This window comes from Coffea eugenioides, chromosome 3 (genome assembly GCF_003713205.1).
Source record: "Coffea eugenioides isolate CCC68of chromosome 3, Ceug_1.0, whole genome shotgun sequence".
Classification (NCBI taxonomy): domain Eukaryota; kingdom Viridiplantae; phylum Streptophyta; class Magnoliopsida; order Gentianales; family Rubiaceae; genus Coffea; species Coffea eugenioides.
The window spans coordinates 4,200,050-4,219,065 of record NC_040037.1 but is presented as its reverse complement, the minus strand read 5'-3'; the positions used below and the strand labels follow the sequence as shown (position 1 = coordinate 4,219,065).

Here is a 19,016-nt window from a genome sequence, read left to right as displayed (position 1 = left end):
CATTATTCTCTAGTCTACTTCTTGTACAACATGACAACGATATTTGCCTTAATTAAATTATAGTAATATTCCCAAAGTGATGTAAGTTGAAACAACCCTCTATTTTACAGCGGTAATGAAGTAATTCAAGAATCAATTTTACCTCAACAAGAAGAAAGTTTCAGGAACTGGAGGCACTTACACTGGAAATTCATCAATTTCATCTGTCCAAGGATTCTTCTCTTTAGCTGGATCAATGAACCTCAATGCACGATATACAATACTGTTGCATTTGAAGCCTGAGCCAAACGCTATCTGCAATATCCTATCTCCCTTCCTTATCCTTCCCTTGGCCTCGGAATAAGCCAATTCATACCACAATGAACTGCTAGATGTGTTGCCAAACCTGTGGAGTGTCATTCTTGATGGCTCCAAATGCCATTGAGTCAGTTCAAGGTTCTTCTCCATTGCATTCAGCACTGCTTTTCCGCCAGCATGAATGCAGAAATGCTCAAAAGCAAGCTTGAAATTCGGAATATATGGCTTGATTTCCAAATCAAATACCTTCTTCGCCAGCAAAGAAACAAGAAACATGAATTGTTCTGACGCGGGAAGAACTAATGGCCCAAGTGTTGTTATATTGGCTTTCAATGCCTCTCCAGCTACACCCACTATATCTCTAGACAAGGCAACACCGACCTTTTTCTCCTCATCCTCCTGTTGGAAAATGCAACCGTAACTTTTGTCATCAGCTCCCTTGTGTGTTCGAACTGAGTGAATGAGCTGATATTTTGAACGACCATGATCAGACGTTTTGTTTGATAGTAGAATCGCAGCTCCTCCCATTCGGAAGAGACAGTTCGTCATGAGCATTGACTCATTGTTCCCGGAGTACAGATTCGGAGTCATGGGTTCCATACTCACCACCAGGGCGTACGTGTTTCCCTGGACCTGTTACATTAATATATTTGAATGTTGCCTTCCAAGAATGTTATCCAAATAGTTAAATAGAACGAACAAAGTTAGGTTCAGAAGTTGAGATGAGTTATGCGACCTGTAAAAGTTGCTTGGCAAGATCTATCGAAATCAGTCCAGCACTGCAGCCCATACCGCCAAGGGTGTAGCTCAAAATATTCCCCCTAAGCTTGTAATGGTTTACAACAGTAGCAGAAAGGGACGGTGTTGGACAAAAAAGACTGCAATTCACCACTAGAATCCCTATATCTTTGGTTTTAACACCAGTCTTTGCCAGTAGTTGATCAATGGCGCCAAAAATAACCATCTCAGCCTCCTTCCTAGCCTCAGCCAGGCAGGCATTTGGCTCAGCTGCGTATGTTTTCTGGCCAAGTCCTGATCTCTCCAAAATTTTCTCCATAAATGCTAAATTTTGTTCATTGAACTTCCCAGATCGTCTACATTTCTCCATGTAATCTTCTCTGGAGCACATAAACTCGGGTCCAGGTTTGTAGCATGCAAAATTCACGAGATAAACTTTCCTGGGCCTAGTCACACAGTACAATGTACCCAGGAAAACAAAAAAGGCAGAACAAAAAACTGTTGCCACAAAATTGAACCTGAAAGGACCCCATAATAGGTCGAAATCTTTGATGGTGACAGTCGAAAGATGAAACGAAACAACCCCCACGAGGGGAACTACGATCAGGTACCTAAGGTTGGAAATAAGATAACAGTAACCAAGTTTGACATGCTTGAGCCTAACAGATAGGAGAAAGTTGGGAAGACTAGGCTTCCTCTCTAGAGTTCTAGCTGTAAACGGCATTTCTTCTCTCATATAGTCAGCCCTCCTCTGATCCCCCATTGCAACCCCAAACTCAGATTAAAGTTGCTCGAGGAAAGAAATTACCGGTGGATGTATCAACTGATAGTCTGAGAGTGAGCAAGGCAATGTCTTGGAAGTGGAGGGTAAGTCAGAATTTAAGAGGAGAGCCTGGTGTGAATTATGGTAGCTGCCCGCAGGGGATTTAATAGCACCAAAATTGTAGTTAAGTGATGGTTTTTATGAGTGATGTTTACATAACATGAATGTTAAGAGGTGCTTAACTTTGTTGGCAAGTAAAAACTTCTACGCGCAACAAAGGCTGGAGGTGATTAGCTTCGAATGAATTTCTTGCGTACTTAAATTGTGGGATGTGCCAAAGGAATGACAAATGACGTTCCTGTTCAAAATGCTTTCACGACAGCCTGCTACATTAGCTCAATGAAATGAACATTTCCACAACTTTCATAGGGGAAAACTTGCGTTTTGGGAAGCATTGGCATAAAGTTCCGATCATGCATGATACTTCTTTGAGATCAATTTCTTTAGTTTGCCATGTCACAAGGAGATTATGCATTTTATGCTCTAGTATGAAGTCGGCAAATGCAAATTTTAAATCAGTTTATGGCTACGATCCCAGAATATTATACTCTGCCTGTAGGGGACACTTCAACCCTCCCTGTGAGATAACAGATCATTCACATGGTACAACATAACGACTGATCCACAAGACAACATTCTATTGAGCTTTCCAAACATCTTGGACGTTACATGCTCAAAAGCAACTTTTAGTTATTGTAGGAGGAAGATTTGGAGCAACAAAGATCATTTTTCAGCTAGCTGATTGGCACAAGGAGCTCTCAGATTAATAATAGCAACCTCTAATTTTCAGGGCTATGACCAGTCCTCAGCCATAACATGTGACATTACTAGCAGTACATTCCGTTAAGAACTACACCATTCCTTTCAATGAATGGGGAGGATAACGATGGCAAACACGACATGTGCCTCTACTGCCTGCCAACAAGCATTTCAGCCAAAAGTAACACTCAATCCAATTCTTAAATATCATTCAACAAACATAATTGCAAGAAATACACATTACTCTTTAATTAGGTTTACTTTAAATGAAACAAAGCCACCAGATAAAGAGTACTAATGCACAGAAATTTTCTCCTTGGTGCTCAGACACAAACAGATGGCACCAGCTGTATTGAAGACTCGATATTAAGTAATATAACCTCTTCGTAGAAACAGATACACTGCAAAAAGTATATTTAAAATCTTCAGTGAATGCCAGGATGATTTGCACAAGCAATAACATTAAGCAAGCACATGTAATATATCTGATAGCCCAAAACAGAGTGAAGTGCCAACAACACGGCTAGAAAGGAAACCAATACAGAATCTTCTAACTTGTGCATAAGCAAGCTAGCTTGATTATAGCACATTAATGACCTCCTATCTACAATCAGCCATTTTATATATTTCAAGCCGGATAGCTGAATCCAATCCCTAGAAGCTATAGGCAGGGTCTAAGTTACATTCCCCAAATACCACGAGCTGTTGCCACCTTATTACTTGGTCGTGATGTCAATTCAAACAATATCCTGGCAAATGTATCAGAGTATCTCCCATCAGAGAAAAGCATCTCAGCAAATGCATTTTCATATACTAGCAGCAGAGGCTTGTTTTGTGGCTCTGAGACAAGGTTCTCCAAAATCATTGCAGCCTTTCGGCAAACTTCTGGCACCGGATGTGGTGCCTTGATCACTTTTAGTAGCCGATCAATTGCCCTGATATGATTTCACTGAATGTTAGAACAATATAAAACTTCCTTTTCTCAAAACAACTCTATTTTGTGTTGAAACCCGAAACTTAAAATATTAGACAAAGCATCTAACCATCTCTCACTTCCAAGCTTCAATCGGCAGTCCATATTGACTTCTGCAAGGTTATATAGCGCACCAACAGCAGCCCCTTGGGCATTAGTATCTGGCAGGCTCATGATATCAACTAGTCGCTTATGCACCTGCAGATTCAAAAAAAATGGTTCTTAACAAGTTGAGTAAAAATAACTGTAGACTAAATGGGGGACACAGTAAAAAGGTAAACCTGTGGAGCAAAAGGAAGAAGGAAAGGTTCATTATCAGGATTTATTATCAGACGTCCAAGTAATTCCGCAGCAGCACAATGCCAGGCTTTTACAGCAGATCCCAGCACTCCCATGATGGCCTGGACTGCTCGTTTTTCCCTAGTAGATCATTATACATAATTCGTAACGTGTCAACAGGAAGTGGTATAGACAACACAGAAATCAAAATCTTACGTTATCTTAATGTAGGAAGGCTTTGAAGAGCTAAAAATCCGAAGATCCAGCAGATGAGCCAAATTCACAACCGTCTCCAAGGCATTTGTTACAAGCTCCTCATCCTCTGCCAAAACAACAAACATGAGACCAGGACAAGTATTTGGACATATCTTTCAGAAAACAACTGTGCTTATTTGACGAGAGAAAACATCATCAAGGTGAAGTTCCTGAAATGTAAGAGACAAACATTTAGCAACTCAATTTACTAATTTCTTTACCTGTCACATAATCTTCTATACATTGAAATAGTGTTTCCAAACAGTGACGATGCTGGGCCATTATGACCTCATTATCTGGCATGAATGAGAAGTTGCGTATAATATTTGAAGCACCAACAGCACACAGCTGCTTTTCAGACCTCCCTTCCTCATCCATATTAAACAGGCCATCTTCTTCAAACCACCAATCAGCTGGGCGGGGATTACTAGTATTCTTCTGTACAGAAGCCTCTTTACTGCTGGAACCAGCCGCAGAGCTGTTGCGAAATAAATTGTACAAATCAGGTGTCCAGTCCATGTGATCATTATGAACATAAAACTTTCAATTTCAAGCATAAGATACTCATGCCAAACAACCTATGAGCAGCTTCATTTTTGCTCAAGGCCTCATATTCATTCCCAAATCCAGTAACAGCAGAATTTGCACCTAGCATTCTCACTCTTGGCGTTTTAACTAGCACCCTTGGCAAGGATATATCACGCCAGTCATCTATCTGCCCGAATTTAGATAATTCAGTGCAACAGAAATTACTCATATGCATAAGTTTTGCTGAATGACAAGAGACATACAACTTGTAATAAAGCATCGAGCAAACCAGGAATCTTGGCAAGAGGAGTTGCATCTTTACGAACTTCATCTTTTTCTTTGAAAGACAGCAATGTGAGAGTGTTCAATGCCCATGTCAACTCACTCTTCAATCCACTCTGAAGAGCGAGAACTATCCTTTTGTTATTCTGCTCTGGTGAAAACAATTGAAATAATGTGAATGAAAATCCATCAAATCCATAAGGGCTCAAATCTGAAGCACCCAAAATCCATTTTATTAGGCATAATGCAAGCCTATACAAATTTTCATTTCTATATTCCACATTCAATCATTAAAAGTATCCTCTCTTTTGCACCTGTTATCTGTGAACCTACTAAAGTGACTTGCACAGTTCCCAAACACTATGATAAATTAGCATTTCATCACATCACCTATGACCAAATAAGATATTAAAGAGCCCAATAAGCCTAACACAATAAAATACAAGCTTAGTTTGATATTAATAACGGGCTTAAAATTGTTTTCGAGCTTGGCTAGATTATTGTTCGACCAAGCTCAAACTAGCTTTGAACTCTAGTAACTTGGTTTATTAATTCGTAAATTTTAGCTGATATTCCCATTTTTTGAGATCAAATCAAGCTTAAAGAGCTGATATTCCCATATTCAATCTTCTTCAAACTAACCAATCTCGAAAAAGCTCTTTTCCAGGCAAGCTAGCTGAGTTCATCTTTTTCTCCTAATGACCTTACTAACAGTCCTTCACTGATTGCAAACTTTTGTAGATATTCGTAAACCTAACTTTTTTCAGCGAATTCCAGAAAAGCTAAAACCCTGAAGGTACTTAAACCCCTCTGCGAAAGAATTGACAAATCACAACAATTTAAGGGAATTTTCACCATAATCTCGGACAGAATGAAATAAAGATCAAAACTTTATTAATCTATCCGTGTGTAGACTGACCGGCGAAGGCGGAGTGCACTTGTAGAGAAGGACCGAGGAGAGTAGAGGGAGCTGCAGAATCAGCTGAGCCAGCTGCGCCAGCAGCTGTGGCAGCATTGCCGCTTCCGCTCCCGAAAGGACGGCCTCTCTTCGCCGCCGGCGTGGCGGAGCCTCCTGCTCCTCCACCTGCTTTGCTTTGGTCTCTCTTCTGCATAGCTGCGATTCGGTGACGGTCAGGACTGGGCCTTAAAGTTGAGAAAAAGAAGGGGGAGAAAATACCATTCGATGTCGGCTGACGGACGGATAATGGCGCAAATATGAGCCCAATTAAAAATTTTAGGCCGAAAAAGTGGGCCGCAGAAAAACTGGACTTGGGATGGATTTCCATGTGAATTAATTCACTTCTAAATTATTTTCACTCTGAACAAAGAGTTGATGATTGCCTTGAAAAACCCACCCATTCTACATCTATTAAAATTATTCCTATAAAAATAACAAAATAACATGTTCCCAATGCAGAATATTTTGTTATCCATCATACACTGTATAGTGCAATTATACGTTCATACTCCAATTTCATCCATAAATGAAGGCTGAGTAATGAAATTTGTTTGGACAAATTAGTCTTTGTGGTGGGATTCGAGTTGTGAACTTGAGTTGATCCTAAGACTGTTTAAACTTGGCGTAGAACAAAATTTGTTATGCACTCTTGAACTACCGACGGGTAGAGTCGAGCTCTACTCCAATAAAAATACCGGAACTCAAACTTGTCGATTTTCTCGAAAATAGAGCTCAAGTTTATACTACCTTTCTCAAGTTTGATCAAATTGAGTTCAAACCAGTTTAGTCAAACTTAATTGAATTCAATTGAGTTTTCAAGTTCAATTTTTGGTAAATTCTATAACCATCTTATCTGTTAATGTAACTTCACAATAAACAATTAAAAATTATATTATAAATGTACTATTCGATGAAATTCAACGAGTACTTTAATTTTTCCTACTCATACTTGACTCGAATTTTCATCTGAACTACTCACGAATCCGAATCAATCAAGAAGCTTCGTTAAGTTACACCCCTCCTCTCACTCTTTTCCACTGTGCTTAGCTTAACGACATTTATTAAGTGGCAAACGTATTAAAACCTTATCACATCTTCCGAATAATTACTCATAGATTGAAAACCTGCTTGTATGAAAATTTTATCAGCCGAGGCACAATTTTTGCTGTTGCATTTCTTAAGCAAACGCTTGAAAGAGGGTATCACTACTATTTTTGCTGTGAATGAGACAACGTACGTAACAGATCCGATGTATCTTAAGCAAGAAAATGAGTATCACAATTATACTAGCAAGGAGTCTAAAGGGCAAGGATCCATAATTTGTCCTAAAAAATGTGTGCTGCCTTCGTTGTTCATTTCTTGAGGAAACATTTCTTTAGTAATTCAGTCCCTAGTCTTTACCTCTCATGATATCCATTCTGGTTTTCTGCCATTTCTACCATGGTTTGGTAAGGCCCCAGTTTTCTTAATTGTTTTTCCATTCTGCTATCTCCTTTGAAGGCAATATATTCGCATTTGGCAGCTTGGTTTTATGTCATTTCAACCATCATTGGATCTGTTGAAGATTCCCTGCACCATAACAATGGATTAAGACGTACACCAAAACCTTCTATCATTCTTGTTGCTTACAAGTTTGATAGAGCAAGCATTGATTCTGGTAATTCTAATCTGGGGAGTCAGGTGGCCAGCGTCCCTGGAATTTTCAGCGCTCCTGGAATTTTCAGCGCTATTCTTTTTGTTATTATCATTTGCTATGCTCGCAAAAAAGGCCTTCTTGGATCCTGAAATTCAGAATTCATCCAGTAATGCCATGTTGAAGAGGATGCACTCTACCAGTTGCGAAACAAAATTATTGCCTCTTTTTTCCACAAGAGTAATACAAATTTTTACCACTATATATGTGTATGAACTTACAAATTCTGACACATTAGCTCTGTGGAGCACCCAACAGCATGTCGAAGTATTCAGTTATGTATTATACCATCTCTGATTAACCAGAAGGATCATTTGAGACTCTTTCAAAGCTATAGCTCCTGCCATCTTCCTGTACATTCAATAACCACTTTCTCTCCCAATCTCTCGATATTTTTTTTTTTTTTTTTTTTGGGTTTCTTGGACTCGTGCCATACTTGCTAGTTAGTCCTTTTTGTAAGATTTCAGATGGTAAATATTGGACAAGTAATTAGAATCTGGATAATATTTGGAGTAATCGAGTGATTGTTAAATGGAACCGGACCTCCTTTCAATGAAAAAACAGAGAGAATTTTTTTTAAAAAAAAAATAAAAAGGAAATCCTCATTGGCTCTCATTTCTTAGTGAATGATAACTTTTTCAAGTAATAAGTCGTAAGCTTAGTTATACAAGTAGTGAGTTTTGTTATCATATCATGTAAAAAAAATGTTTTATTATCATAAAAGATGCTTACTTATTACCAAAAACCCAATCTTACAACTTCTAAAATATGCGATTGGTGATAATTCTAATACTTTTATAATGGGCTCTTTTTTCTATTATATTCTATGATCGGCTGGTTCAAAACATGAAAACATTTTAAATAAAATTAGTTAAAAAAGTAATATTAACCTTTTTTTTTTTATGATAGGAAAAAGTTTGAATGTGTTCAACTCCGATATTACAAGCTAGAGACTATAAGTTGCTCGTAAATTGCCCACCAAAACCGTTCTCGGATCGGCAGTAGATTCCATGCGCACGACCTTTTGTGCAAATGTAACACTGAATCCTTGATATATTTTTTTTTTTTTTATATTAAAATGCATACAGGAGAATTCGACAGAACTCTTTCAACCGTTTCGTTTTTGCTAACAAAATTGCTGAAGTCACTCCTCACGTTCTATTATATATATATCATCAAAAAAAAAAAAAAAAGAAAGAATCAGAAGAATAGCTCAATTGTGTACCAATTACATTATTAATGAACTTTAGAAGACTTCACAAATTTATTTTTCTCCAACTTATTCTTCTGATAGAAATGCCTTAAGAGGAGGAGTACAGTCCTACATATCATAATAACAGGTTTGACCTTTTATAGAACATATAAAAGATTCTTCAGTGAAGCAGCGGCTTCAGTGATGGCTAGACTTGCAATCCACAGAACTCGAAGATTCTTCGCTCCAGATGTCATCAGTTGGCTCATTCTTCATGCTTCCATAAGATTGAATTGCAATCACGGGGACGTGACAGATTTTGTCACGATCCGGTCCTCCACGCCCATCGATCCCATGAATTCTTTGGACGATGAATTCTTCAGGCATTTTAATTTCCAACTTTCTGAGTGTTGTAATAAACCTCAGCCCATCAGGAATCATCTCCAGTGCTTCACATCTATCGATTGCAAGATGAGATAGGTTAGGCATGGATCCTTCAGCCACCACCCACTTTTCTAAGTTTGTTATACGAGTGATCGCCAGAGATACGAGTTTTGGAAAAGCATTTGCATCAATAATCATCACATTTCTCTCCACCAACTCCACATACTCCAAAGTCAGACTCCTCAAGTTGGAAAGATTTCCCAAGACACTCATTGGATCTCCTTCAATTGAACACCCCTGCAAACATAAGGCACTGAGGTTCGAGGGGGAAAGGGGTGGTTCAACTTTTTGAAACTTGCACCTTCCGTAGAATATTGCCGATTTGTGGAGACAATGGCAGGACAAAAGATCTAGAAAAGGAAGCACTTCTTCTTTACCATCTGCAACAATCACCAATTGAGCCTCCCGTAGCTTGTGTCGGTTGGAATTCAAGTAATTGAGCATCTGAGGGAGATCGTTCTTTTTATTGATATGCACAATTGCATGGAGGAACCTTAGATTATTCAAATGTTTCAATTCTCCGACACTATCGTCAAAGCCAACTAAAGTCTCCAGCTTACTTAAGCCGTGAAAACTTAGTCGTTCACGTTCTACTTCTTTACGGTTGAGGACTCTAATAAAATACACATGCTTCAGTCCTTTCAATTTGCACAAGACATCAGGCACCACAATGTGGTTATAGACTCGTAGATCAAGTGTCTCCAGGTACTGTAATTGACCTATGGATGATGGAAGTTCACGCAAGTTACTGTCCTTTACACTGAAGAACCTCAAATTGACCAGCTTCTTTATTCCTTTAGGCAAACCTTTGCCCATGAAATCGTAACCCTCGAATTTGAGAACCTTTAGATATTTGAACTTGTTTGAATCACATATTACTTGAGGAAATGAGATGCTTGCCATGTAATACATAAATGGAAATGGAAATGAACGCAGTTGTCCACCACTTAATGTTAAAGAACGCAGTTGTCCACTGGCGTCCAGTGCCATAGTTATCATAGAGTCAACATCACCCAGACCAGTTATCATAGAGTCAACATCACCCAGACCATGCTTTTCCGTGTGAATGGAACATCTAGGAGTACTGTCGTCGCGCTCTGTAGAATAATCCGACAAGGGATCATTTCCTCCTCGAAAATCAAGCAACTTGAGAAATTCAACTTCTTTTCCACGGGCCAGGCAGAAGTCCCTCATCAGATCATGAAGGTAGCATGACCTAACCTTTCTTGCTGGCGAGAACTCATATAACTTCACTTGAAGCATTGACCTACTAGCCATCTCATACAAGTACCTTTCAGCTACATCTGTCAGAGTTTCTCCTTTTCCGCGATGATCTGCTGAGACCATCCCTTCTGCTGTCCACATTCGATACAACATCTCTGCATCTATGTCCTCATCCTCACGAAATTGCCCCAGGTAAAGAAAACATGGCTTCAAGTGGTAGGGTAGCTCGTCATAACTCAGAGCCAACACCTGCAACACAGCTCCATACCAAGTAAAAAAAGCTAACAGAAATGCATACAGGTATGAACGGCATAGAATCTATACGAATAAGTATCAAACTTTTTATTCTGTTTTAACTAATGCAAGTCAGATATATGTACTTCACTAGAGAAAAGCTAACCTGCGCCATTTCTTTTGGCAAAAGCTCTCTTTTGAAGTAACTCCCAGCCTTCATCCTCGTTCAGAAGGTTGAGTCGATAGGGGAATTCAACTTCTGCGAGTTTCCGGTTCCGAGTTGTAATCAAAATTTTGCTATCCGCCTCTGCAAATGGAAATGCTACACTGAGACGCTTCCAATCCTCAATTTCCCACAGGTCATCAAGAACAACAAAGCTTTTTGTCTCTTTCTGCACTCTATAAAGCTCTCCTACCAATTCCCTCTCATCCATCTTCTCAACACTTTCCTTCCTCTGTTCCGGGACAAGCTGCTTCAGAATGTCTCGAAAGACAGTCATCGTATTGCACTGTTGGGTAATGGAAACCCAAGCAAACTGTTTGAAAGCACGTTCTACTTCAATGTGCTTGTAGATCTTCCTGGCAAGAGTGGTCTTACCGAGACCGCCCATCCCATATATTGAAATAACTCGATGTGATCTAAGTCCCTCATCAGTGATGAGGGACACAAGCTGTCTTATATCATCTTCCATCCCAACAAAATATTCCTCAACTTGATGGGGATAGGTTTGTCTCAGCCGCTGTTGATTCTGATCCAATCTCGCATTGGAACTTTGCCCGTCTTCAGTACTGCTCAATGCTATGACACCATAAGTTTCCAGATTTGTGGTGAGGCTGTTGATTCCTGCTTTGATGCTAGCTATCTCTGAACCAACTCTGTGAAGAGATATTCCTTCAGAAATTAGGCACGCAAATCTTCTGAAAGCCTTACGGAAGCCGTGACCTCTTCTCCTGGATTCGATTTCAACGGCAAACTTCTCCAAGACATCTTCAGTTCTGTAAGCAAGACGCCTGATCTCCCTGACATAATTACGGACTGTCGAATCATTCAATTGCTTTTTGTCGGCGTCTTTCAAGAAACATTGCATCCGTATCAATTCTACTTCAACTTCCTTGACTTGATCCGCCACTCCGCTCAAGAATCTGGCTTCTTCAGCTAACAAATCCTTCACCGTTCCCAAAGCAAGGGAGACAGCTTCGCTACCCATTTTGGTGCAACAAACAAAAATCCACTTTTTTTTTTCTAATTCAATTTGCTCTCTTACGAGCTGTATCTTGGATGATGGATACCCAAACCGATGCAATATAAGTATGAGATTCGTTTGTACGGACTAGAATTTGTCTGAAAATAGTTAGTTGAGATGAAATAATTGAGCAAGGCAATCAAAATAACAACAGAAAAGCATTTGTATTTTATGCGTACCGGAGTAAGAACCCAGATAAGTTTTTCATGACCTGTTGCTACCTTTATGGCAGGCCTGCTGATGCCTTGCACACCAACTTTCAAATGGCATATGTTCTTTTGCTGGGTTGCCCGTCACTCTTTATACAACTCAACTCCTTTCTTTCTTTCTTTCTTTGTCATCCAAACACCTCACAACAAGCAACAAAATATGCTCGCTTTCTTTCTTTCTTTGTCATCCAAAGACCTCGCAACAAGCAACAAAATATGCTCGCTTGTACGATGATCATCGTGAAACCACTTTAATTGTTCTTCTAGTCGTGCTAAAATATGTTTTTTTTCTTGTCCTGCGTGATTAATTGAGCCAACCAAATGTGTGTGGGATCGTAAATAGAAAATTTTGAGTTCTAAACCTTTTACTTTTTTTTTTTTTTTCTAAAAACAAAGCCAGCCAAATAAGTTTTTATGCATGAGCATTAAATCTGACCTTTTAGGAAGTTTGATTGTGGAGAAAGGCATTGCAATGGTAGGATGGAACTTTCCTAATTCCTCGTAAGAAACCATTAGATTATTTATTGATATACGTTAAGTAAAAAGGTGATTAAAAAATATAAAATAATTTTAGAAAAAAAATGACAGTACAAACAAGGCAATAGTACTACTTTACATACTAAGGTAGAATGAGAGAATATGCTTCAAAAAACAAAAAATGAAGAACGGGAGAAGGCATAGGTGTAAACCGCAAGGCTTAGAAGGGAAAGCAAGAACAGAGTATCATTTGAAATATCATCTAGAATAATTATTGTAACATTTTTTATGATGTGATGTATGTAAAATAAAAAGATAATGTTATAGTCTGTAACATTACAATTGATGCTTGATGTATTCTTGAAATAACGCAATTGATGCTTGACGTATTGTTGAACAAATTAGATTTACTTATAAAATTTGAGGAGCTATATTCTAAAACCAGACATTGAAATCAACCCCAAAACGAAAAGGGAAAATTTCTAATTAGGACTCTTGGTTTTTGAACTGTGACGATCCCATATTAGAACAGAACCTTCTTGCTGGTCCCAAATTGACGTCAATTATGGACGCTACGAGATGACGTACTTGTGATCTTATACCATGCTTACCACAATTTTGTTGAATTGGATGTTCATTTTGAGTATTTGACCAAAAAAGAAATATTCGTTTCCAATGATTGCAATAATTGAAGGGAAAAAATAGTTATACCAATATAAATAGTTATTAAACCTAACTCTATCCATCCGGCAATTAAATTGCTTGCTGTGATGAACTGGCTCAAAATTCTTAATGTAACTAAATAAGGAATTGATCGAGTCAAACTCATTATATCCCGCTTGATTCAATGGTTCAACCAGAAATTTTGTCGATTTTTTCATAACCTAGTGGATTTTTTTTGTGCCACAAATGTATGCTTTTATCAAGATTTGAACCTTAGATCTCTTAGTTAAAGTTTTCACTCGTTGATAAGATGTCTCTTCAAATATATTTTTATTATACAATTAATTCAACTTTCAAACTAAAATTGTTATTTATTGTGTATAATAAATAAAATAATCTTATTTTATCATTGAATACATGATCTATATTTGTTAAGTATGATATAAGTAAATTGAGTGATTTATTAGTATTTACATATTCGTAATATATCTTTTTTAATACAATCAATGATATTTAAAACACTTTACTTATCAATCATATGTATGTAAAAATAACTAATATATTATATGTATTTATGAATAATCTTTTAGTGACCTACTAGTCTAACCATCGATCCATCAGTTGAACCATCTTTTAATAATATAAGATTATACCTCTTTAAGGTTTCGGCAACCAACTAACATAATTGGTAGTGGTATCATCAGACTGGGGACGGATATTAAAACAAGAAAAATCATAATGAGATCACGTTATCATGATTGAATATTTTCCCCCAAAAAAAAAGAAAGAAAGATATTCAGCTAAATTATGAATCAAAATAGTGTCATTTTGGTTTACAAGTGGAGAACTCTAGAGAAACAACAAAAATAAAGCTTAAAAATATTCCGTTGGCTAGAGGTGCAGAAAATCAAAATGTAATACAGCTGGTGGGTATGCAACTTGTACTAAATAAAATGAGGAAAATAAATTTATTAATTGTCAAAAAATAACAAATAAATACATTTTCCTAACCAATGATGTTTGGACATTGGACAATAATCAATATGTAATTTATATTTAAATGTATAAAAGCACAATTATTGTCACCATGCATGTATAGACTTTCCCAATTTTAACTTCAATCCTTTCTTTCCCACCATATTGGAAAAGAGTTTAGTTCCTCGAAAAAAAGGTAAATATGCATTTAAAAAACATTTAAAAGCTTAGCCGCCGCTTTGTCAGCTGTAGCACTACAAATAGTAGAGCAGGGAGGAGAAGTGAACGGCCATAATCAGGGATCCAGTTTTTGACCGAAACAACGACTTCTATAGCATATAATCTTCGTCTGTCTTATCCCATATATCATTCGCATATTTGTGGACTCCATAAGGCAAGCTTTCTTTGGACATTGAGGTAATAATTCAGTATTTCAGTATCATCTCTTTTTACGCTGACCATAAATGCTAGTCGTTATTGATTTAATCAGTTTCTGCTTTTGAGTTTTATTGAAACTTTTCTGGGTTTCTTGAAGTTGACCATGATCGATAAAGGGTCGATTTTGTTTGGTTCGATTTTGATGGTTTTGGCTGTTAGTTTGCATCCTTTGTTTCTTTACTGGCAAAAGCTCTAATTTTTTATATCCCGTGCGTTTGATGCTCTGCATATGTAGAATGGATGATTTGTTGGATTATTTTCTTATGTAGTTAATCCCAGTCTTTCCACTCTAGTTTGTGAAAGCCGGGAAAACGTTTGTTTTTAGTTATTTCAAGTTTCCCCCTGTTTTTGTAGAATTTTTAGGATGCTCTGCTGTTTCTCCTTCTCTGGGATGCTGGTTTTATATCTTTCTCTTTAAGGGTTTGTTTTGCATGTTCTTTGTCAGATCATAGTAGTGCTAGAATGAGTTTCATTACCTTTTAATAACATTTTGTAAAGTTTTGTTCTTTAGGCTTCTTTTGTTGTGTCATGGTTTTTATAATTTGACTATTCACTAGCTAAGAGGTAATTTTGTTACTGGACCATTTACTTTCCTTGAATGAAAACTGAGTTATTGTTCTATTATTAGCATATCTTGTTATCTGGCAAGTTTCCATCTTTCAGTGTTTTGGCTGTTTCCCTCCACGTTATTATAGCAATGATGATAGTTACATTTGTCTAACTTTCATTCCTAGTTCCTGCTTTCCTTCCATTTTGTTTCATCTACTATCATTAACTGTCTATTGCATGCTTTCGGAGAAAATGGACCAATCATCTCTCACATTTTGCCACTTGACTTCCTAGGAGCGTTTCTTCATCTGATATTGTTCCCTACGTTTGTGTGCTCCATCATAAGAACTGTTCGTGGTTGTCTAATCTAGAAATTTCTTTCTTCCACCCTATTGATACGCGTAGAATGGGAAGTAACTGTGAAACAAAATATGCGGCTTACACCTACGAGAATCTTGAGAGGGAGCCCTACTGGCCTTCGGAGAACCTCCGAATTTCAATTACTGGAGCTGGTGGATTTATTGCATCACATATTGCCAGGCGTTTGAAGAGTGAGGGCCATTACATCATAGCTTCTGACTGGAAGAAAAATGAGCACATGACAGAAGACATGTTCTGTGATGAATTCCACCTCGTTGATCTCAGGGTTATGGACAACTGTCTTAAAGTCACTAAAGGAGTTGATCATGTCTTCAATCTAGCAGCAGATATGGGAGGCATGGGCTTCATACAATCCAACCACTCAGTCATCATGTATAACAACACAATGATCAGTTTTAATATGATTGAAGCCGCAAGGATCAATGGGGTCAGAAGGTCTGCCATCTCTACCTGCTTAATATCCTTCAATGTGTTATTATTCGCAAAGAAGATAAAAAAGACATACCTTCATGTTAGCGTTTCAAATTTTCACAGATTTATCATGAGATAAGATGTCTAAGTTATCTGTCAAATGTATAACTTATTGCCTTTTGGAGAAGTTAATTTAGACATTGTATGGTAAAGTTGATCTTGACGGAAGTTGAATGACTATCAAACCGCTTTAGAGTCTACCTGCTTAATAATTACTCTAGTCCATCTGAGGTCTGATCATATGAAACAGAGGGCTGTTAGTCTTACTTTTTCATGCTAATAAATGTCAAAAGAACTACATGTATTACGAAATTTGAGTTTACATCTGATAAATATTAACATCTTTCTTCGTGTTTATAAATTAAAGTTTTCCCTTTTGGTAGCAACACTTCCACGTCATACGTCACTAGTCCTTTTAGTTGCCAATGTTTTCTTATGCATGATGTTTACTTCTTCATATTTGAGTTGCAGGTTCTTTTATGCATCCAGTGCTTGCATCTATCCTGAATTCAAACAATTGGACACTAATGTCAGCCTGAAAGAGTCTGATGCTTGGCCAGCTGAGGTCCTCCCTTGTTTCTAATAAAAGATGAATATTATTCAATGGGGCAATTTTTAGATTATGATTTAGTTTTGTATGAATTGTGTTTTAGCCCCAAGACGCTTATGGCTTAGAGAAGTTGGCAACTGAAGAAATTTGTAAGCACTACAACAAGGACTTTGGAATTGAGTGCCGGATTGGAAGGTTCCATAACATTTATGGTCCATTTGGGACATGGAAAGGTAAGCTTCGACTTCTGGTAGCATCAGATAATTGGTATCTTGTACTCCTGAGAAGTCTTCCATGATATCTATTAACTTCTTCATTGACACCTGTAGGTGGGAGGGAAAAAGCACCAGCTGCATTTTGTAGGAAGGCCATTACCTCCACTGACAAGTTTGAGATGTGGGGAGATGGGCTACAAACTCGATCTTTTACCTTCATTGATGAATGTGTTGAAGGTGTTTTGAGGTATGCTCATGTCCGTTGTCCAAATACATGATTTGGGGCTTGTGATGAAATGATGGTTTAGCTGATTGAATTGCTTGCTGATGATAGCAGCATGGTAAAATGGTGAACTCTAGATTCCTCTCATGAGTTGTGAATTATCAAAAGGTGCTAATTCTTAAAAGATAGCAAAATCATTCAGGAGGTCTATATGTCAAGCTAAACCTAGAACATGCTCACTGTCAAATTCATAACTTCAAAATGGCAGATCTGGATTAGTCTGATATCTTCTAAAACTGTGATTTCATATGCTGCTTCCTGTTCTTCTACCGTGCACTTCTTTACGGTCATAGAGAAAGTGCTCATAGGCTAATTAGAATGCCTGTTGATGATTGTGGTCTTTATGCAATGCTACCCTAGACATTAATGGAAAAATCATGTAGGAGCCTATATGCTAGTGCATATTCACTGAAGAATAATTGTGCAGTCAATTCACTGCCAATGTTCAAATTTGTGAATTTAGAGTAATCATGATATGAATTCTGATGTGGTTGGCTTCATAAGCTGCTTCTGGAACCCTTATATGAACCCTTCTCTATGTTCAGGTTGACGAAATCAGATTTCCGAGAGCCGGTAAATATTGGAAGTGATGAGATGGTGAGCATGAATGAGATGGCTGCGATGGTACTGAGTTTTGAGGAAAAGAAGCTTCCCATCTATCACATTCCTGGGCCGGAGGGTGTTCGTGGTCGAAACTCGACAACACTCTCATTAAAGAAAAGCTTGGTTGGGCCCCTACTATGAAATTGAAGGTACCGCCAAGTTGGAGCCTTTGGTTATCATGCCTTTCCTTTCACCCCCTGTATGACTCACTGATCCTATCTATACCTTCTAAATTCTATAGGATGGGCTCAGAATTACATATTTCTGGATCAAGGAACAAATTGAGAAAGAAAAAGCTCAGGGCACTGATGTGGCCATTTACGGGTCATCAAAAGTGGTGGGAACACAAGCTCCTGTTGAACTGGGATCTCTTCGCGCTGCTGATGGCAAAGAATGAAATGAATGAGAACCAGCTTGTTTTTCACAGTTTCAGTTTAACGCTGATGCAACTTTTAGACATTGTGCCACCATATTTCCCTCGATTAAATTGTTTAAACACTAGTGTCATTTTCAATCTTCAAGCCCCTACTTGCATTTGAATCTTGTTGGCACTTAATCCTGAGCAAACTGTTGATGCCCGCATTTTATCCATCTTTAAGCCACTTTGTAACCCGGGCTTCTGCAGAGGAAGAAATGAAGTCATAATGAGGCCAGTGCACTAAAACTGAATGACCAGTTTTTCTGTGTCCTTTTTTATGTATAGAGATGGACAGGACTAGTGAGGCTGGGGGTTCATCGCATGTGGGTTGGGGAGTTGATAAATGATAATCTATAGCATAGATCGACCAGAAGGGGATAACGAGAAGAAAGACAGATTCCACAAGTTGGAAATCGAGACAATACACACTATTTTTAAGGTTCCCAACATTGCAGGGCAAATTTGAAGTTGATTACCATCCCAGAAAATGGAAACTGGCCCGCAAAAGCAACATGTCTACAACAATTCATGGGCCTGGTTTTGTTAGGGGACCTGTCCTGCACATGCCTATGGACGGTTTCCACTTTGCAGCAGAGGTCCTGCTTGTCTTCAATGATTGTACAAATGAAATGGTGTATGGGTTTGAGAGGAAAATCATTGTGAAAGTTAAGAGTTCAGCATCTGCTACCTGCCGCATTTAGAGGTCATCGACTCCTGCTTAACTGATGAACAAATCTGACAATGAGGTTTGGTAAGGATGAGAAAAGTTAAACAGTAACAGTCAACTTTAAACCAAAAAGCAAAAGAGAATTAATTTTCTATACACTACTAATAAATAATTTGAATATGAATTTGAAATCC

General features: G+C 38.0%; 4 protein-coding genes across 4 annotated transcripts; 1 reads left to right on the top strand and 3 right to left on the bottom strand.

Annotated features, from left to right (window-relative positions):
* Positions 1-177: 177 nt before the first annotated feature.
* LOC113765033 (3-ketoacyl-CoA synthase 20-like) lies at positions 178-7,325 on the bottom strand. The gene is made up of 4 exons (XM_027309084.1): positions 7,294-7,325; positions 6,551-6,610; positions 1,034-1,721; positions 178-930 (listed from the first exon to the last, which is right to left on the bottom strand). The coding sequence occupies exons 1-4, from the start codon at positions 7,323-7,325 to the stop codon at positions 178-180; spliced, it is 1,533 nt and encodes a 510-aa protein (XP_027164885.1).
* Positions 2,970-6,094, bottom strand: LOC113765538 (armadillo repeat-containing protein LFR-like). Its single transcript, XM_027309756.1, has 8 exons — positions 5,854-6,094; positions 4,916-5,085; positions 4,703-4,839; positions 4,346-4,602; positions 4,086-4,191; positions 3,872-4,010; positions 3,661-3,788; positions 2,970-3,552 (listed from the first exon to the last, which is right to left on the bottom strand). Exons 1-8 carry the CDS (start codon positions 6,044-6,046, stop codon positions 3,297-3,299), a joined length of 1,386 nt encoding a protein of 461 aa, XP_027165557.1. The 5' UTR covers positions 6,047-6,094; the 3' UTR covers positions 2,970-3,296.
* Positions 7,326-8,975: 1,650 nt separating the features above from the next.
* LOC113765032 (probable disease resistance protein At1g58390) lies at positions 8,976-11,887 on the bottom strand. Its single transcript, XM_027309083.1, has 2 exons — positions 10,846-11,887; positions 8,976-10,726 (listed from the first exon to the last, which is right to left on the bottom strand). Exons 1-2 carry the CDS (start codon positions 11,885-11,887, stop codon positions 8,976-8,978), a joined length of 2,793 nt encoding a protein of 930 aa, XP_027164884.1.
* Positions 11,888-14,456: 2,569 nt separating this feature from the next.
* Positions 14,457-18,226, top strand: LOC113765163 (GDP-mannose 3,5-epimerase-like). Its single transcript, XM_027309245.1, is given in 8 exon segments — positions 14,457-14,664; positions 15,529-16,050; positions 16,558-16,651; positions 16,740-16,869; positions 16,966-17,098; positions 17,680-17,828; positions 17,831-17,886; positions 17,979-18,226. Coding segments are annotated over 7 exon segments (1,128 nt in total). The 5' UTR covers positions 14,457-14,664; positions 15,529-15,640; the 3' UTR covers positions 18,135-18,226.
* Positions 18,227-19,016: the final 790 nt, after the last annotated feature.